The following is a 21,804-nucleotide window of genomic DNA, read 5'->3' on the forward strand; positions in this document are numbered from 1 at the left end:
GCCCTTGCTATTTTTATATGCTTGATTGCAGAGGCAGAAACTGCTCTCACATTTGATATGATTTCCCATGGTGTGACATTTCTCCAGGCAAAAAAGCTGACGTGGTAATCCTTTTTATTATTAGGTTCTATACTGATACTTTAAAATGAGTAGTAATTAAATATTTTAATAGGCTTAAAATTTGGTTATTAATCTATATATACCTGGACTAAATGACAAACTTAAGTGACTCAGGTGACAGCTATGTAACTCAACTTTTTAACTGGCTTTTCTCCACCCCAGCCCAAGCATAATAAAAACTCAACTCTCCCTTCTTCCAAGAACTAGAGAATGGAGCCATCACTCATATGAAAACCAGTTTTTAGACACCAGAGCCATCTTTCCACCCAAGAATTAGTGATGCAAATCCACGCTCACCAGCTTGGCAAGAATCAGGGGAGGCTGGGACTCACTGAGCTTACTGCTGGAGGCGAGAGGTGGGGACACCACCCTTCTCAAGCTGTAAATGGCATGTGAGGCTAAGTCCCACAGAAATGCCACATTCGGCTCAAACTAACTCTGAGTTTTCAGTCACCTGTTAGTGGTCTTAAGAATGTCTCAGGATGTCCTGAAAGCATGCACTCTGACAGGGTGAGCACTCCTGGAGGCCAGGCCTCACCCCAGGTTCCCGTGGAGGGCGGGTTACTTAGCATGCCATCTACTATCCATCAGGAGGAATGAATGATGGCGCTAAGCCTGACCTAAGTGACCATTAGCTCAATCCCCCAGACTCAGTCCCCTAGACGCTGTGGACCATCTATCTCCCCCTGGTTCAGCACTTCCTCTCCTATCTAACTCTATAATGCTCAAAAGCATTTTTTAATTCCTCTTGGAAGGCAGTGAAACCTGTGATACAAAGCATTTTAGAGTAGCCTGCTCTTCATGCAGCAAAACTAACATGTGTAACACTTTCCCAGGCACCTGCCATGTGCCCGGTACTGCGAAGGGACAGAGGATATAGTGACACACAAACCACGACGCCCACCTTCAGGTAACCTTAGGTTAGGACGGTTCCACAGGTGCCAACAGGCCATGGTCAGTGCTTCGTCAGAAGTAATTAAAAATGCAAATTCAGGGAGAGGAATGCTTTCTGGAGAAAATGAAAGCATCAGTGATGAAGAATAAAAGTAGGGAAATTGAGAAGAGGGTCCCAGCTAGACAGAATAGCCTGTGTAGGCTCAGAGGGAAGAAAGTGCGTATGAAATTAGTTCAGACTGGCTAAAACAAATCAATATTCTACAAGGAGAAGAGAAGATACATTCCAGAACCGGTGAGCAGTCTAACCTGACCTCCCACCTGGCACCTGAGAAATGCTGCTGCTGTGATCTTGGGGATGCCAGCCTGGTGGCGCTTCCTTTTTAACTTCTGATGCACCTGGTGATTCTGACATTAGTTATGGATCTTCTTCACCAGAAAAGTATCCCTGAATGCAATCTTGTTTACAGTTTGGGAGAGTTCAGCGTCACTGGCAGAGCATCTCAAGACCTTCAATCAAATCTAGTTCAAACGCATTCGGGCTCAGAGGAAACTGAGAGGCCCACACTGACTTACAGAAGCTGAGGTGAAACCTGCCTCTCCCAGTTCCCTGCACTGCTCCTTCCCTTACTTCACTGCCCCGCTGCTCTGGGAAGCACGTGTACAGCGCGTCCGCTTCCCCTGGGAAGTGCTCATGCTCAGGTGTCGCTGACCTTCTCTACTCCATATGGCTCAGTCACTCCAGGACCTAGACCGAAAACTTCCTGGGCCTGGGTCGTTCGACTAATCAGTACATATTCCGTCAGACGGAGCAAGGCAAAGACACACAGCAAAGATGCTGGGCAAAGGCGAGGGTGGGTGAACGTCTGTTTCTTTCTCTCAAGCAGCGCAAACAGAACACGCTCACCTGTTCCCTGCCACATCCAGGACGTGAAGCTCTGCGGCCTGTGACACCTCAGCAGGGATCCGGGTCAGTCTGTTGTCCCGCATGCAGAACACAGTGAGGCTGCAGCACCCACCAATCTGCAACAGGAGAGAAAACACAACTTGTTCCAGGTTGTTGTTTTGTTTGTTTGTGTTTTTTGTTTTTTTTTGGGGGGGGGGGGAATGGTGGCGGGCTTATTTATCAAATGGCATGAAAAGGATGCATACAATTATACCACATGATTTGAAGTCTCTAATGACCAACTATGTTTAATTTAAATCATACAAAATAGAATAGTCCAATGTGTTCATAAAAATCTCTGCCTAACATTAGACACACATGTTCTAAATTAAAACAGGAAAATAAACTATATAGTCCAAAAATTTCATTCTGGAAAGGAGTCATTTTTTACTACTATCTAATACAATCACATCTTTTAAATGCATTTACCAAGCACACAGGTCCAGACAAGTATTTTATGGTCATATGGAAATATCAGGATTCTAGGTTGCAAAAGTTAAGCCAAAGCTTTCTCTTTCACTCACGCACACACACCCCTTTGAAGATCTATCCATCCCATTAACTTCAGTGCTCTCAGCATTTCAGTTTATTTAAAACAGTGGGAGGTCATCTGATAGATGAAGCAGTACATTAATTTCCACCAAATAACTTGTAATAGTTTCCATTCACAACTTATTTTGGTAAATTCATTTTCCTTTGGCCAATGGAATTTAACAATATTTTTAGCCAATAGTGAATTTGGTAAATACACACATTAATCTCCTCACCTATGACCTGCTGGTAAAAGCATAAGCCAATATCTACATCCACACCAAATTTGATTATCAATACTTTTTTTTTTTTAAGCAAGCAATTCAAAGATAATTGAGCTTCACATAATTGGTCTTCAACAAAAGAATTCGGTGATGCTCCTGAACAAATTGGCTGTGGTCTCTACTATCAGGAGAGCTGCACCAAGGGGGCAAGAAAATAACTGGATCCCAGAGACCAGCAGGACTCGGCAGCACTCCTCACAGTGGGTGCCACATTCCTCCCGTGCTCCTCCCCTCGCCCAGAGCAGCAGCTAGGAAAGGGTCATGAAGGGACCCATTGATGGCTCTCTGACACATGGGAAAGCACTCAGAGCCTCCGTTTGAGGAGGGGCCGAGACTTGACTGGCTCTCCAATGATGTCTGATGTATCTTCTGACCTCTTCTATTTATGTGTGTAGTATATGTACACATCTTGAACAGCACAATGCACACTTATGAAATTACTACATAATACCACAATCTTGTAGTACATCATGCACAATCTTGTTGTTACATCTTCCTTTTGGAGTTAATGTAAAGATTTTGAAATAATATATGTAACCACAGTATTTAACTATATGGATGTAAAAGAAAAACAAGCATAAGAAAGCATGGACTAACATTCTTCTCTGATGACCTGTAGGACACCCAGGTGTGCAGAAGGCTTCTCAGCATTCACATCTCCCATCCCAGCAAAACTGGTCTACTTACTGTTCTCTAAGATATACCTTATTTTTTTGGTTCAACTACTTCTTATTAAAAGTGTCCTTCTTTTTGTCTTTCAAAACATCCAAAATCAGGCTTAACATCCCCCACTCCTTCCAGGACCCACTGGTCCACACTGACACACCGCTCTCTGTATTTCTTTCATAATTCGGGTCTGTGCCAACCTTCTGACAGGTCCTTTCCTGAGATACTGTTCAATCTACACATTTACATATCATCAGGGTGCTCGGCCAGGGCAGCACCCATCCCATCTTCTCACCTGTGAAGACTATCTACCCACCAACATTTCTCATGTACGAATGTTTATACATTTATATTTATTAATTTACTTTCTAGGGCAAGACTGCCACTTAAAGTTATTATCTGCAGCTATGTGTAGCAAGTTTTTCTAGCAAGAACCACTGTGCCCTCTTTTATATTTTATGACTATAGAACCCCAGTGTCGTGTCCTTCAGGGATCTTTTGTGGGGCCAGGCACTCCTCCCCTCCTTGACGAAGGCAATCATCAATTTCACTCTCCCAAGCATCATCATGGAAGGAAAGAAATCAAACCCTGAATCTTCTGAGGATCAACATGATTAGATTCTCCCTGATAAAGTCAGATGATAAAAAAAAAAAATCTACTCATGGGAAGGGATACTCAAGGTTCTCATGGAGGGGATCCCCCACACACACCCTCCTTCATGTAGAGGGGTATCTGCACTAGAGTCTGGGCTCAGTGGGGGGACTGCAGCCATACGGAAGCCTTGCTGGTCAGCATGTGGCTGAGGTTGGACACCCCCCTGCCCTACATCCTCCTCCAGGGAAGCGGAGCAGATATCAGTTATTCTCCTACATGGCCCTCCTGATGGGACAAGAAGCTCCTGGCAGGGATGTAGAGACAAGACTACATTGTGACTTGGGGCACTTTGTCACAAAGCTGACCACTGTCCCAGCCACCTGTAGAATATCTGTTTTGGAGCCCTACGACTATACCTGTGAGCCTTTTCAATTTGTATCATGTACATATACATTATTCATATCAATCAATTAATTAACTGATAAAGTGATCTGAGAAGGTCTAAAAGTTGTACGAGCAATAAAAGTTCTGGACAACTGAACGTTCTTTAAGTGTTTGGGGAGGAGGAATGTGAGCCCCAGAGGCCTGTGTGAGATGTCTACTGTTTATAGTCTCCTCTTTTTCCTTTTTCCTTTCCCTCTCTAATCTCACACCCATTAGAGAGGTCAAAGGGTGGAAAGCAATTGCATTCAAGAGCCTCCTAGGCACTCGGGGTTGTCAGGGCAGGCGACCTCCAGACCTCCATTGTCTATGGTGTTTGGAAAACAATGCCAACAAAGGGCGAGTGTTGCTGCTGAATGCTGGGATGCCTTCATCACTTGCCAAGGCACAGGCTGTCCCAGGCAAACATCCACGCAAACAGAGCCCTCTTTCCAAATCAGCCAGGAAGGGATGGCGCAGACCTCTGACTTTTAGGAAAGTATCAGGCAGTCTGAACCGTAAATCAAAAGTCCACGCTTTATAGATGGCAGAGGAGTGAAGGGCGTTGGAGGGAGTTCGTGCTTTGAGATCACACAGACCTGGGTGAGAATTCAGGCTCGATCGTGTTTTGTGAGTTTGACTCTTTAACCAAAAGTAACAATAAGGATTAAACTAAATGAAATCACGAATATGATTTAGCACCTATCATAGAGCCTGTCTACTGCTACTGCTGCCAAGTAAATGTGGTAAATATTGTTTTTCAAAGAAGGAAAACTCCAAATGAGAAGGGAAACATGCAAATGAGAAGTGCAGTCACCACGGAGTGCCCAGGATGCCGGGCCTGCCTGATGCTGGCCAGCTCTTCCCCAGACCCACCTGAACTTCCTAAAACTCTGTCTCCTTACAATGTCTCACACTGTCAATAAAAGTGAAGAGGTGACCTGAGTTCAGTAGTATATTATTCATATCACTCAGATGTTCTGCTTTCTCTTTCGGATTTAGGAAGCACAGTTTACAGGTTCTCTTAAGTGACCATCTGGATAAAATGTCCATAACACTTAGAAATCTGGGAAGCAGAGTTCACTGTTTAAATAACTTATTACCAGTCATGTGGGAAGCTGATATTTTTAAACCTCCCTTAAACCAAACAGCAGCTTTCAAACAGAAGACAAGGGGTTGCACTGGGATCTTCTGAGGATCACAGAATATAACTGAGAATCCTTGCTTAGCTGTTTTGGGTCTCAAGTCAAGGTGATACTGTCCTTACCTGTTTGTCACTGATCTAATCCATCTTAAGGAGATGGACCTGCAGGCTATTAAACAAACCTTTGGTCAGGTCAACTTTCACTAAGTTTTAATTGCCTCCGGGTTACATTACCCTGGAGAAGATAATCAGATGGATTCAATGATTCAAAAAGAAAGCCTACCTTTGTCTGCCTACATCCCACTTTTGAATCCCTGTCTTAAGTATAAAGGTGCTTTCATTTCCTTTAGTAGCTTCCTTTTCATAGTATTTGTAGCAAAATTGAACCCACATTTCATTGGCAAAACCAAAAATGTACAATAAGCAAATTCTGGTCAAAATATAATTTGAAGAGAAATATTATAAAGTGTCACTTCAGAAACCTGAGACTATTTTTTTTTTTTGCCTTTTCCACTATCATCTATGTAGCATATTACTCAAATGTCCACTATTTCATAACTATTTTGGAAACCACATGGCTTTGAGGCTCTGAATTATTGGGCCTCTGACATCAAAATATCCACTAACAGCTATGGCATTCTTCTTTCCTAGTGATAAGAAAGTAATTTATGTTGACTGAAAAATAAAAACCACACACACACACACACACACACACACGAAGAAGGAGAAAATAACTGAAGTCACATCCGACTACTACAAAGGGATAGTAAGTGTTTAACAATTTGAGATATTGTACATCTTTCAGTATTATTCCCTTGCATTTGATTCTACACATACACCTCAATGAAATTAGGACCAACACTTGGGGCCTTCAGCACCTTTGTTTCCATCAAGTAAGTTTGCCCATGTCATCATATTTCTAAAGAGATTTTTATTGACCACATAATCATCTCCTCCTACAGACGTATTTCAGATGACTTAATGAATCATTCTGATTAGACACTGCTAGTTAGTGCTACCATTTCTTGCTTTGTGACCTTGAACAAATTACTTAACCCCTGTTTCTTAGTTTCACAACTTGTTACATATGGAAAACAATTTACCTACACCTCACAGAACTATTGTGAAAATTAGATAAGAATAAGTATGAAAGCTAACAGTGCCTGGTGCATGTTAGCTAACTCTACATGGTTGGCCTGGTGCCTAACATATGTTAGCTGCCCCTATATGTAGTGTGAGAAATATTCTTGTGCACTCTCTTGGTGTATATCCGTAATTTTTTTCTCAGGATAAAAGTCCTAGAAGTGGAATTGCAAATCAAACGGTATGCACACTTTTAAAGTTTTTAATAATAATATCACATTTCCCAGCGGAGAAGCCATAATAATTTATACTTTCAAAATAATATGCACTTTCCTGTAGCCTTACAAAAGTTTGCTATTATTTTTTTTTAATCTTGAAAATATGATAGGTCAAAATATTTCCATTAACATTTCTGTGGATACTAATGGGTCTACATTTTTTTTATATATTTATAGCCATTTCCATTTTTTCTTCTATGAATCGCTTACTAATTCTTGTGAAGGGGAGGACTTTTTGCTTTAATTTTTGTCTACTTTCCATAGTGGAAAGATCTTTTTCTCAATGATATAAAAAATTTTCTAGTAAAGTAAGGAGAGGCCTTGTTCATCTGTAATATTGTAAATGTCCCCCTGCCTCCAGGCTGTCTGTACCTTCTTAAAAATCAGAAATCTAATTTTTGCATAGGCAAAATCCATCAACTATTTCTTTTATGATTTATTTCCTCTTTAAGTTTAGGAATGCTTTCTCTATTTTGAAATCCAATGGTCAACTATATTTTATTCTAGTATTTTTCAGGTTTGATAGTATCTTTTATTTATCAATAAGTCATTCAGAATATGATGGGAACATTCTAAATTATTCACTGAAATAATTTTAAATTGTAATAATAATAATACCTGTACACCACAGACATTTCTGAATATCACAGTAACATTTATAGGTAATTAAGGCTCTGTCCAACAATCTGCAAATCCTACCTGAGAAGGTAGGACAGGTGTGATGTATTTAGGGTCACGACTATTTTGACCGAATCCAGACAAAAGACTGGGGTCTAAACTTGGAAATGTGCTCAGTCTCTTCCAGCCAGAAACTCTTCATGGACCAGGCTATTTAAAGTGGAGATTTGTTTGGGGAATATTATGAAATTGCTGGCTGTCCTTATCATACCCATGATCACACATCCACCAACTCCCTGTCAGATAACAGCCTCTCCTCCTTCGTTCCTCCCTCTACCAAAAATATGAGTTTTAGGGAACCTCCTATTCCCAGAAGCATACATACCTAAGCAACAGGATGAGAAATGAAATATACAAGCAAGTTGCTGAAAAGTCAGAAGCATGCCACATGTAGCAAATCAAGCAAATCTAGCCTTTCCATTAGAGATGGAATCGTGCCAATAACCAGGATTTAGTGAAGACATATGGGCCGCCAAGTTATGCCTCTGAGAGTGTCTGAAGAACTTAAAATGTAATTCACAGAAAAGCATTCTCTTATGAGAAAATAATCTGGACAAATCTGACATAACAAAGTTCCAGGCCATGCAGTCATTAAAAAAAAAATGAATTTAAAGGAAAATGTCCAATATTTTACAATGAAGTACACACGGAGCAGTCAGCCGATTTGAGTCTTCATGCATTTACAAAGCAAATGGAAGGTAGAGATGCAACTGTGGTCTGAACCATACTTACAGGATAGCAAGTTTACCTGACTTTTCTAAATTTCCAAGCAGCTAACAATTAAGAAAACAAGAGACATTCATTGATTTGCAAATGTTTACTACAAATAACACCACAAAACACAAACAATCTATTACTGGGACCCACACGGTACAAACATTTTCCCCTCAAGCATTTGGAAAAAAATGCAAATAAATGCTGCTACAGACTAAGAAGCTGTGCTATAAAACTGACAATATGCAATATTATCAAATTGAAAAAAAGACAAAAACTAGGAAGAACTACACAGCACAGCAGGCCAATGGCAATTAATACAACTAAGGTTTTTTGGCATATAAATTGAATTGGTCAGCATTTCTGTTTAGATATGACATGCGTGCAACTTAATTGTTCAAGAGAAAGTAATAAAGTCTTGAAAGAAAAGAATCCAACCAGGCAAGTGCAGGATTTGATCAAATGGTATCAAGTTGGAGACAAAGCGAGTGCACACATGTGGTCACTGGGCATAAGCCTCTCCCCCCCAAAACACACACAAGGTCACAGGGCCTAACACACTCAACGCACAGACTCATAGCATGATGGTGCAGCCCAGACCAACATGACGCAGTTCGAGGTCAGGAGGCCCTTGGTGGCTTGGCTGCTCAGCCCCAATGATCAGAGGCAAGCACTCAGCCATTTCTGCGGGCTACCACGCTGTGACCTGCAGCAGAATTGGAGACACATGCTCAGTGCACCTCTGACTCTGGGGCTGAGTGTATGGGCAGGAGTGAAGGTGTGCTGGGAAGATCCAGTTCCTGATACATTCTCTGCTGTGTCCGGCATCTGAGGAACAGGCACAGACCTCATTCCTGCATCAAACGCTCGATGCCAGAAAACCAATAATAATTTCTCAGAAAATAGATGAAGCTAACTAAAATGCTTTGAAGCTAGAAATACTTTCACTTTTCAAATCATAAAAAGCAGTGTCTGGCAAATGCATGCAGACACACAACATGCACTAGGCATAACTCCCTAAAAGAAGCATGAGTACAAGTTTCATTCTCTTAAAGTGAACAGAGAACTGAGACTAATATGATGCTGAGTCCTATGAAAATAAAATTCTAATGCTCTTGTCTAGAATGTGTTCCTTTGAGAGAAAATCAAAAGAAAAGGAGAGGGAAGAGGGAGGTGGCATGAGACTGGAGATTGACATTATACTGAAAAGTGTTCTCTTTGGCATTCACATTGAAATATTCCTAAAATACATTCATTTTCTAAAATGCCCAAACTAAAGATAACTTGACCTTTCTTTATCCTGCCACACCTCAAGGTCACATAGATGAAAAGGTTGAGCTAAGTCGGTATTAGCTAGGGGCCAAGCCATTCCCAGCCAGTGAAGAGCCGTGAGCTGTGATCTGGCTGTCGGAGACACATATTTGCAGCCCAGTTCAAGACCCCTAGCTATGGGAGTCCTAGCGGAAAGCTCCTTGCTGGCCTGTTTCCTCCTCTGTGAAATGAGGAAATCCAATGACCTTCAGGGCGGAGTGAGGACTCAAAAGGTAACACATAAAAGCTCCTGGTCCAGAAGGGGTCTTGAAAAAGAAAGTCATAAATCTTTTCTACCTCTCAGTGCCTGTGTTTACATCTGATCTGTCACCCATGTACGTGTGCTATCCCACTAGAGTACGATTAATGTGCAGAATAATGCTCAGCTCTGTACTCTGGTTTATCACTTAGAGACTGGAACTACATGTTTTAATTAGCAGAATCTCTTAGCTGTGCCCCAATTAGGCTGAGATGTAGACTTATGAGAGCTGGGAACAGTTTTATTTGGATGCCACTGTTCAGACTGAGGATATGTCAGAATATGGTCACATTTACAATGAATGTCCTCGTGCTTTCGTTCAGGGATGCTGGCCGTCTAACCCAGGGAGCAGACTGGGACACGGGGGGCAGAGCATGGAGATGAGGAAAGGAAGGAAGAAATCAGGCTAAGTTCATACACCCTGAGAAGTATCCCAGGAAAATAAGAGCTCCTCAAGTTCTAGCTAGTTAGATAGCAGCTTTGAAATTATTCTAAGGATGTTGAAAACTGTCAAAACAGAGAAATACAAAGGAAACTGCACCTGGCCGGTGACCACATCACACAATCCCACACTTTGTTACGTGAGGCCCTGATGAAGGGAAAGGGACTTACCAACACTGATGAAGAGAAAAACGGTGGCTTACGCTTAGTTCTAGGCTCTGCTGTTAATTTAAAAAGTCACGCTCAACACTGCCCATCTCCAATCACATTCCCCTACTTCCTAGTAGAAAAAAATGAGCCTTCTTTTAAACAACACACCAGATGCTTGTTTGTCATGCTCTGGGCTTCCTTCTTCTTCTGAGCATTTTCACCTCCCCGGCAGAATGTCACAGCCTCTAAGTCCTCACACCACTCTCCACAATGGGCAGCGACCGTCCATTTTCTCCTGCCTGAAGCACTCACAAGAAAAAGTCCTGAAAGTCCAGCTGTTGCTTCCCATTTGCCTTCCTCTGTGAGGGTGGCTTGGTGGACAGCTCACTCACTCTGCCCAGGAACAACGTGACATCAAGACCCATTTTTATCATTCCAATGGCTTATGGGGCAGTTTAACTTCACATTAAATTAAATCAAATCCAAAGTCATCCCCTTCCTCTGCCAAAACCCCAAACCAGGGCTTGTCTATGGTGTCACTGTTCACTGTTGGCCATGGCACGAAGCCTCAGTCCCTCTCTTCCACCCGCTCTCTTCAGTGGTACTGACGATCACTCTTTGATATAATTCCTCCAACCACCTCAATACTCACAAATGAGAGTTCATGCATTTCAAAAGCACCACATAAGTCTTTTTAAAGTATCTGACATTTTTTATACCTTCTGTGTTACTATAATTTCTTTGTAATTATTACTTTATTTTTTTTAAGCACATACCTCTTTTGGTAAAGATACTAATTTATTTCTGTCTGCATTCAAGTTGGTCAACTTCTTAAGTTTTCCAATGCTCCTAGGTAAGGTCTGTTAAAATAACATTTTTATTATTAACACATATTTTAACATAGCACAATAAAACAGAGCTTTTCAAAGACTAAAGGATGTAATCTCATCGAGGGACAGAAGTAAGCATTCTTCCTGAGTATCAAATATTTGAGAATTCACTTGGGGATGTGGACTTAATATTTTGCATTTTGGTTGGGAAGAAAGCACCTAGTAAAGAGGTAATGAAGGCTCTTCAACTCAAATGAGAATTTAATTATCTTCAAGATTCACCCCTGCCCTGTGCACACCTTCAAGGACCACGCTGATGTGACCGAGTGGCTGTCTACAGAAGCCACAGTGCTGGGGCAGGTGACCCGAGTGCTGAGCAGAGGTGCCTTGACCCCGGAAAAGAGAGAAGGCTGTAAGGGCCACTGTGTGGAGCACTGAATCCTACAGGATCATGGGGGGGGGGGGGGGGGGGGAAATCTCTACAACACTCCAAAGGAATCTGAGGGTAAATGTTATTTTTATTTATTCTTTTAATGTAATTTTTAAATCATTATGGCCTGGCTGGTGAGGCTCAGGGGATGAATGTCAACCTAGAAACCAGAAGTCACAGTGTGATTCCCAGTCAGGGCACATGCCCAGGCTGCGAGCTCCATCTCCAGTGGGGGGGGCATGCAAGAGGCAGCCAGTCAATGATTCTCTGATCATTGATGCTTCTATCTCTCTCTCCCTCTTCATTCTTCTCTGAATAAAAATATATACATTTTTTAAAAACTGTTATGATTACTATTTGTAAGCCTAAAACCACAAACCAGGGCAGAAAAGGATTGGTCACTCCCCCGACACCTGAGGAGTTGGCTTGCACTGCCTGAGGAGATTCAGCCGCTCTCCCACTGATTCTGTCTTTGGTCAGCTCTTGTTTTACTTATTGCTCTTTTCACTAAAAGACCATTATTTTCTCTTTTATTGAAGAAGAAGGAGGAGGAAGAGGAAAAGGAGGAGGAGGAGGAGGTGGAGGAGGAGGAGGAGGAGAGAAAAAGACGAATATGGAGAATAAAAAGCAGAGTAAAAAATAAAGTACAAAATGAAGACAGCAAGAAGAGGAATGTAGGAAAGTAAACTGAAGAAAAAGTGGCTAAAAGTCTATTAAAAAAGGAGGAAAAGGAGATGCAGTGATAGGTGGAGGACTGATGAAAACAAAGGCAGCAGCAGGAAGTGAGAAGGCAGCTGAGATTTGCTGTCACCCTGCTGACCTGCCCTCACAGGTGGTGCATGCCAAGGCCTGCGCCCAGGTAGGACGGGAAGCCTGGTCCAAGTGCAGGATGCCTGCAGTCCCTCCACCCTCTGTTTCTAGGTTGGGGTGAGCTCACGTCAAAGCCCAGCAGATACCACTCTCTAGCTCCTCCCCAAAAAGCATTCCTCCCCGAGTCCCACCAGGCTTTCCTGGCCAGCCACCATTTCCTGCCTGACTCTACCCCTCTTCCTTTTGCTACAGAACCCCAAGATAACTGTTTCCTCTGAGTCCCAAGGCCCTTGGCCCCCACGGCAGCGGCAGGGGCACATCCACCAGCAGTGCTGTTCCCTGCCCCTCTCTGGTATCAGTGCAGTCCCTGTACTGGGAGCACCACAGTGGCACACACATCTGACAGGGGGATGGAAACATCACTTTCCTCACTTACGCAGATTAAAAACCGGTCATCTTCATGTCGTATGTTTGCTTCTTCGAAAGTTCCTTTTTTGTGTGTAACATAAGGAAATTTCCTTTTAGTGCACCCAAATTACAAATAAGTAGAATCCACCCTAATAAACTGTATAAATACCCATTTGAATACACAAACCACACTCACCAGGAGTCGGTTTTCTGTGAGAACCAGTTCAGTGAGGCTCTCACAGTCCCCAATTGTTTCAGGCAACTGTGTTAGTCTGTTCTGATCCACCTTCAAGATCGACAGCTTCTTTAGTTTTCCTGAAAAATTATTACACTCATTAGTAACAATTGTTTTCCTAATCATCATTTGGCATTTCCTATCTGCTGTTCTTTCTTGTTATGAATAGTTATTCATTTTTTCCTCACCCAGCTTTTACCACATTATGAAATTTCATCATTCTCATTCAGATCACTAAAGGTTGGGGGTTAAAACAATTTGCTCAGAACATCAAAAAGTCAGCAATTAGAAGCCAATCATTTTAAAAGTCACTACCTAAAAGTATCATATCAAAGCCAGAAAATTTAAAGAAAATTAAACAGCTGGCTCTTAATGGATCTTTTCAAACAGGAGACAGGCTTTTATCTTACTCCAAGAATCCTCCTACTAAAAACAAAGAACACTACAGAGCATTTTATTCCATCACTTGTGACTGAGTGAAGATCCCTGTATTGTAGTATTTCTGTACGTGAAGAATGAGATGGTGACCTTTGAAAAGTGCTGTGGAAGACCGAGTCCACCATGGAAAAGAAGAATCTGTTTGCTGCAGCCTCCTCGAGTCCCCACTGAGTGAAGAAAATCCCCAATCATTCAGATTCTTATTCTCAGCTACAACTCAGAGGACTCAGCCTACACAGCAGATGTCCTCTGCTATCTACTAAGAGTGGCTGGCATGATTAACCTTCCCCCAGGAAAACCAGAAAGCAGCCTCTATCTGAGGAGAGACATAAAGCTGAAGAAAGGAAGTGTCGAAAAACATAAGCTTGCCTTTGGTGGCTCTACTGGGCAACGCAGAACTAACCTCCCTGAGTTCTTTATTTAGCACCACCAGCCATAATTACCGCTGCCCCAGAGAGTTCCAGGCAACTGGGAACCCTGTCCTGTCAAGAGGCAGGCACACTGGCGTTCTCTACAGGGCACACTGTACCCCACACCTGACACAACAGAGGAATCTCCCTAAGAGGTCTTGCAGCTTCCCCTGGAATACATACAGTGACAAGGTGCTCACTTCTTCACTAAACAGCCCAAACTAATTTGTACAAATATTTCTTTTAAAGCCTTTCTTAAATCAAATTGAGATTCACGGTCCCTGACTTTTCCCATTTGAACTGGAAGATATAATACATCTCCTCCTCCTCCATGAATGTCTTTCAAATGCTTGAAACTAGCCACCTCATGCCCTATTTCTTCCTATTACAGACATTAAAACACCACCAGCTCCTATAACTGCTTTCAGATGCCATATAAGATTCTCCGTGACCATTTCTACCTCGAGTCAAAATCCCCAAAAGACAATGTCTTTATTGTGGCTGAGCTGCTGTCACTTTCATCTTGACCAAATCCCAGGAAGGAAGTAGTCCTTTGCCATACAGCTTCTCCAACTACTGAAAGTTTCAGAAAATCCATTCGATGTTTTGAATAAAAGTTTAATGAAGGTCAAAGACAGAAATTCTATGACAGCTAAATTGTTAAATGTAGCTTCTTACAATGCTTTGCTACGGTGGGGCTGCTAATCCATGTCTGTGTGTACCTTCTCTGTTTGCATTATTTTCTCAAACTTAAATGAATTTCTCTATGGCTAAAAAAAAAATGTCTGAACTAATTTTTTTTTTAAAAAGAAATAGCACAGAATGGTTAATGTAAAAGAGTATTCTCAATGTATCAGAAAAGACTCAACTCCACAGCACCATGCCAGCCTGAGCAGCCCTTCCCCAGGTTATGCAATAAGGTCAGAGTTACTTTCTCCTCAACTAGAATGCTCAATTAGAAATTTCTTAATGAAGGCTCATATGCCTAAAACACATTCAGTAAGCTAATTCCTACTGAAGTCATTGAGAAAGATGTGGATAAGTAAATACGAGTCAACAATTTTAAGTACTAATACCTATAATTGCTACCAGTATTATGAAGGAAATACTTTCATATAAAAACTTAAATTGTATTATTTTGGCATTCCTTCTTAGAAACCAAACAAGGAAACTAAAGGAACCACACCCCCAGCTCCTGACTGTGGTGACCAAAGGATCAGAGAGTCCTCCAAACGCCCGAACAGCCAGCGCCTTTAGGACTTAGTTAATTCCAATACGTACCAATGCCATCCGGAATCGTTTCTAGTAAGTTCTGGGAAATGACTAAATCTGTTAATGAAGTCAGGCCACTGATTTCTTCAGGAAGTCTTTCCAACCTGTTTTCAGAGACATCTAAGCACAGCAGGTTCTTCAGATTTCCTATTTCCTACATCGGTGACACAGAAAAAGAAACTCATGCTTAAACCTGCCATAGCACAGAGAAACTTCTTACAGTGATATTTTGCAACCAGAGCCCAGAGTAGTCCTAAGGATGTTTCTTCAGAGTCTATCTAGATGTGAAGGCTGGAGTAAGTTTCCAGACCCCATTCCAATGAAAACGGGAAGCTGCCTGAATCAGTCCCAGAGCTGGGAGCGATGCCAAGTCCTCCGACTTCAGGCAGGCAAGGAACATTCACTTAACAGATGAAGAGATTGTCACCCAGAGAGAACAAACAACTTTAAGGTCACAGAACCAGTGGGGAAAAAGAGGCTGGAATCCACTTCTCCAAGTTTGGAAGCAATCAAGGGGACCCTGAGGTTGTCTCTGTTAAGAAACCATCTACTTTTTGTCTCCCATGACAGGTGGACTTGTTACAACAAACATCAATGCAGCTGCTTCCCAGAAAAACTGAAGCATACAGGCCCACTGACACATTTAACATCAAGGGAAGAAAGAACTCTACCCAGGAGTAGGACAAGGACCTGGATGAGTCTAACAGTCTATTCCAGAGTGACCTTCCCTTCCATTCACAAAGGTCCATGCTTTCTCTTATAACTGCTTCCACTTTTCCATTCCACTGCTCTCTGCCCCGAACTGCTGGCTCTGCCTCTTGGCCTCTCTCTACCCAAGTTTGTTCTATAATCTGGCTCCCACATTTCCCTCCTGGAAACATAGCTAGTTCTGGTCACATAATCAGACCACCCATCTACTTAAAAAAAGTCTAGTGGATTCCCAATGTCTGCAGAAGTACAAACTCCTCAATCTGTATTTAATTTGGTCTAACCTATCCTTTCCATTTTATCTCCTACCAATATGCATCCTATGACCTGCCCCTGCATTTCCTGCCTATGGGAAAGCAGACTACATGTATATTAATTTCACACCAGATCTCTGAAGTTGTTTTGCTTTTTTACTAATTCCTTTTCTTTCTGTCATTGATGGAGACAAAAATAATTCTATTTGAAACTGTCTGATGTTTTAGTACTGATTTAACAGAAGTTTATACAAGAAAAGCAACTGAGATGTTTAAATAACCATTTATAACACAATCACTGGTATTTTAATTTCTTGATGTTTAGGATGTGGCACTTTGCATATAATCATTTATGCACGTTTGCACACACATATACTCTTCCCCCCTCATGTCTAAGAGCTGATATTTTATTACTTCCCTGATAACTTCCTGGTATTTCCCCTCTGTATTCTTTGACTCCTAAAATAACTAGAATTCTCTCAATCAAGATTTCTCACATTTTTCAAGAGAAATCTAAGTATTAAACCCTCACAACACCAATTGCTAATCAGTCCTATCCTTTGCCCAAATGTAGCCAAGTCCTCAGAAATAGAATCAAATTAGTTCCTACTTCCACTAGCTCTATGTGGTATCATGGAAATTCCAGGGCTACCACTACAACAGGTACATTTTCACTCTGGTCCTTCTCTCTAGTGTCAAGACTCCCTGGTCAAGATGGCATTCCCCTCCTGAAGTGCACAGCCCACCACACTGGAGCTCACTGCTGGGCAGAGACAGATGAGAATCACTGTCAAATACAAGCACCTCCCCATCATGAAGTAAACCCTGACTTTAAGACTGGCTGTAATATGCACCAGAGGATAAAATTCAGTAATAGCTGAATAGTTTAGAGGGAAAATAAGAGAAAAATGCCCATTTTTGAAATAAAAACTTTTAATATTGCTTTCACACCATTTACAGGGCAAAATGTGGTCAAAATTATGCCCAAAAGGCACATGACAAAGTGGCAAAAATGGCCGAAGCCGGTTTGGCTCAGTGGAAGAGCGTCGGCCTGGGGACTGAAGGGTCCCAGGTTCGATTCCGGTCAAGGGCATGTACATTGGTTGCGGGCACATCCCCAGTGGGGGGTGTGCAGGAGGCAGCTGGTCGATGTTTCTCTCTCATCAACGTTTCTAACTCTCTATCCCTCTCAATTCCTCTCTGTGTAAAATCAATAAAATATATATTTTAAAAAAAAAAAAAAGAGTGGCAAAAATGTATACCATCAGAATCAGGGGTCCTGATAATTTACAAATTTTCTGGGCTAGAAGTAAACCATGTGGGTAGCAAGGATTAAGACTTCACACACTAAAAGACATAGTTTCTGTCTTTAGAAATAGTGGGTTAGGGCTCTCAGTTTTTCTCTGGCAATACAGCATAATGAATACTCAATATATTTCTCCAAATATGCTCTTTCAACCAAAGTTTTTGGTTTTCAAGATCCCTTTTATAGCACCGCCAGCATGGCTCAGTGGTTGAGTGTCGACCTATGAACCAGGAGGTCATGGTTTGATTCTCGTTCAGGGCACACGCCCACATTGTGGACTCAATCCCTAGGGGGTGTGCAGAAGGCAGCTGATCAATGACACTTCTCTCATCACTGATGTTTCTCTCTCTCTCTCCCCCTTCCTCTCTGAAACCAATTAGACAGGAAACCAGCGAGAGAGGGCAGTTGGAGGCCATGAGGCCAGCTGAGGAGAGATGTTGTGGGCCATGAAGTGAGAAGGGGCGGACAGTTGGGGGCAATCAGGACAGTGGGGGGGAGTTTGGGGCAAGCAGACTGGCAGGCAGAGTGGTTTGAGAGGAGCCACCGGTCCCAGATTGCAAAAGGGATGTCTGACTGCCGGTTTAGACCAGATCCCTATCTCAGGGCCTAAACCGGCAGTCAGACATCCCCCAAGGGGTCCCAGATTGGAGAGGGTACAGGTCAGGCTGAGGGACACCCCGCCCCCCCCATGAATGAATTTTGTGCACAGGGCCACTAGTATATATATTTTTTTAAATCCCTTTTATAGAAAATCTCATGTAGAAGCAGGGAAGATATGAGAATGGTGGTGGCTACTGGTTTATGTTTTGGAGAAAAGTATGTGAAATTACCACTTACCTGAGGTAATTCTGACAACTGATTTCCATCCAACCAAAGATCCTTTAGATGTAAGAGAGCTCCGATTGATTCTGGCTAAAACAAAAAGAATAATGTTATGGTAACAAAAATCCAACTTTGTCATCCATTAAAAAAGAAAAAATCCTATTTTCAACAGTTAATGATGGGGTACCACAGAGGATGTCTGTTGGTATTTCTCTAATATCAAGCACTCTTCATAAGAGCACCCCCAACACTCAACAATGCCAGTCATGTTCATGTTATGCCCATCATCTCTGTTCCTAACCCTCCCTGCCTCCCAATAATAACTCTTTTAATACATATTAGAGGCCCAGTACACGAAATTCATGCACAGGGTGGGGAGGGTCACCTCAGCCCAGCCTGCACCCCCTCCAATCCAGGACCCCTCAGACATCCCTCTCACAATCTGGGACCACTGGCTCCTAACTACTCACCTGCCTGCCTGCCTGATTGCCCCTAATTGCACCCCATGCTGGCCTGGTCCCTCCCAACTGCCCCCCTTGCCAGCCTGGTCACCCCACACAGCCTGCTGCTCAATCGTTTGGTCACCCCTCAATAACGCCCCTACCAGCCTGGTTGTCCCATGCAGCCCACTGCTCAGTTGTTTAGTTGACCCTCACTAACCCCCCTGCCAGCCTGGTTACCTCATGCAGCCTGCTGCTCAGTCATTTGGTCATCCCTCACTAACCACCACCCCCCCCCCTTGCCAGCCAGGTCACCCCACGCAGCTTATTCAGTTGTCCATTCAGTTGTTTCAGTTGTGACGGTTGCTTAGGCTTTTATATAGATAAATATTTTTATTGACTTGAGAGAGAGAGAGAGAGAGAGAGAGAGAGAGAGAGAGAGAGAAAGCGAGCAACAGAAACATCAATGATGAGAGAGAAACACTGACTAGCCACCTCTTGCACACCCTCTACCAGGGATCAAACTTGCAACCTGGTCATGTGCCCTGACTGGGAATCAAACTATGACTCTGGTTCATGGATTGATATTCAACCACTGAGCTACATGGCTAAGGCACAAATCACAATTCTTAACCCACGTAAACTGTAACATATGTTCTTTTATGTTGCCAAGCTAACCATGTGGAAATACTGGGTTTATAAGCATCCCTACAGATCTCTCTCAAAATTTGTGTTCATAAGTAAGGAAAAAGTTAAATACAAAGCACAATACAGACTTACCAAATTGTATATTTCATTGTTTCCTAAATCAAGTTCTTCTAGTCTTCGTAGCTGAGTCAGAGAGCTATTAAAAAAAAAAAAAAAAAAAGTTCTTAGATAATACTAAGAAATGCCAAACAATATGGCATTCCCTCACTTAAAATAGTTACCAACAATAAGAGTATTTGGACTTTATTAATATTGCACAGGAAGGATCATTAAAAGAAAGCTGGTATCTCCCAAACTTTCCATAAGATACAGAATCTCTTTTTGACAAAATACTACAGTACTATTTTTTTTTTAATGTTTGAAGAAATTCATTCAGCACAGTACAAAATCCCCCTTATTTTCCCCAGAGACTCACTCAGGAAGATATGTAAGAAGATTCTCTCTCAGTTCCAGTGAAGCCAGGTTATAGAGACTAGAAATGAAAAGAAGAAAAAAAAGTATAAGGAAAATTCCTGGATTCCCCCCCTCCCCATACATACTCCATAAGGAACAACTCTTAATGAAACCTGAACATTACGTTCCAGGGGAAAACCACTGCCACCACCCCACCACCACCCCTATTAAAAACAACATCTCCTCTACCTCCCACATTTTAATTTTAAGAGAAAATGAGTAGTATCATCACTATAAGGCACCCTCATTCAAATTTCTTGTCTATTTAATATGTGCAAGTAACTCACTAGCAATCATTGAAAGACACCATGCCTGGGACCAAGACAGAAGCAGGATAGGCTCTCCTAGACTCCAAAATGTCAAAAAATGTGCTGTTACCATAAAAACAGTAATCTCATGGAGCTCAGAGCTCTTCTTCCAAACATCAGCAAGAAACCACCTCTGTTTGACAGTAGTGGGCACTCAGTCTAAAGAGCCCAAATGCTCTACTTAATTAAGATCATAAACTAGGAACAAGTGGTTGGAGCTCCATGGAAATAAGTGATTTAAATGTATTAGGGATAATGTAATAGCACAGCTCACATGGTGCCTGGAACACAAGTCTGGCTCAGTAAATGCAGCTATAATAATGTTTCTTTAATTTCTATGAAACCCCAGAATGGTCCTCTTTTCAGCAGAGTCTGCTGCCTCGTGCATAACAGGAGCACCATAAAAGGAGACAGGTGTTCTCCCCAGACACTGATTGGTAGCAGTTCTGCATCACCAGCAACCTCCACAACCAAGTGATGTCAGAACTCACACAACAAATTGACTCAGAGGATGACTGATTTGCCTGTTACTCCAACAGGCACTGTACTAAGCTCTATACCAATTGAAAGCTCAAGTTTCTGCTACTATCACCATAGTAACGTCCAGATCTGGAGAATTTTTATGTGTGAGCACACAGACATTATCCCAACACTCTAATCTGCCTTAATCCTCTATTCTCCTTCCAATATACAAGCCGGAATCATAGGTACAAACAAAACTGGTTTCATAACACTGGAAAATGTAAACGTGATTTGTATGAATAGCATATTTACATACTTAAAGCCCATTTGCTTGAAAATATATTTTAATCATACAATGACATGCATAAATTTTGTATCTCCTTCTCCAAGTATAGAAGCTAAATAATAGTTTCTACAATTAAAACAAGAGCAAACAAAGAAAACACTTTAGAATGCATTATTTTTGAAAAATAAAAATCCCTGATAGCAAGTAATTATGAATTTAATAACATCCTCCAACTAAAATGCAAACAGGTGGGAAGCTGGAACTGAATGGCTCCACTTTCTCTGGGCCATGTGTTCACACAGAAGAAATAACAATGGGAAGGAGAGAGTGGTGAGGACCCCACCCAGTATCTACTTCCAAAAGCAATCAGAAGATAAGGGTGATAAATAAGATTTTAAAAGTCGTTGCAAAAGTAAAGATTTCAAAAGAAAGAGCTTTGTTTTCAGTTTTAAATTTTCAATTTTATTGGGGAGGAGGTAATCATTTGGCTAATTTCACATTTATATTTTAAAAATCACTACTAGAGCTGTCATTTCATATATCCATTACTTTCACGCCTAGCATTTTGACACTGAAGGCATCCTCACTAAATATAAGGAGGGAAAGAAGTCCTTTGCTTTAAAAACTTTCCGAAGGACTTGTATACATGCATATAAGTGCAACCAATGGACACAAAACTCTGGAGAGGGAGGGTATGTATGGGAGGGGGG

At 41.9% G+C, this 21,804-nt stretch overlaps 1 protein-coding gene across 5 annotated transcripts in view; it reads right to left on the minus strand.

Annotated features, from left to right (window-relative positions):
• The window catches only part of LRRC1 (leucine rich repeat containing 1), a 127,074-nt gene that overhangs the window by 12,319 nt on the left and 92,951 nt on the right, over nt 1-21,804 (minus strand). For 3 of the 5 annotated variants that reach the window (XM_036415411.1, XM_036415416.2, XM_036415414.2), the window contains exons 5-11: nt 20,001-20,057; nt 19,658-19,721; nt 18,453-18,527; nt 15,357-15,501; nt 13,189-13,307; nt 11,291-11,374; nt 1,922-2,037 (exon numbers count right to left, since the gene is read on the minus strand). In XM_036415411.1, the coding sequence (XP_036271304.1) occupies nt 1,922-2,037; nt 11,291-11,374; nt 13,189-13,307; nt 15,357-15,501; nt 18,453-18,527; nt 19,658-19,721; nt 20,001-20,057 (660 nt within the window). The remainder of the gene's footprint in view (nt 1-1,921; nt 2,038-11,290; nt 11,375-13,188; nt 13,308-15,356; nt 15,502-18,452; nt 18,528-19,657; nt 19,722-20,000; nt 20,058-21,804) is intronic. The other 2 variants (XM_036415412.2, XM_036415413.2) reach the window with 2 other exon arrangements.

The sequence above is a fragment of the Pipistrellus kuhlii genome, unplaced genomic scaffold (assembly GCF_014108245.1).
Source record: "Pipistrellus kuhlii isolate mPipKuh1 unplaced genomic scaffold, mPipKuh1.p scaffold_m20_p_5, whole genome shotgun sequence".
Classification (NCBI taxonomy): Eukaryota; Metazoa; Chordata; class Mammalia; order Chiroptera; family Vespertilionidae; genus Pipistrellus; species Pipistrellus kuhlii.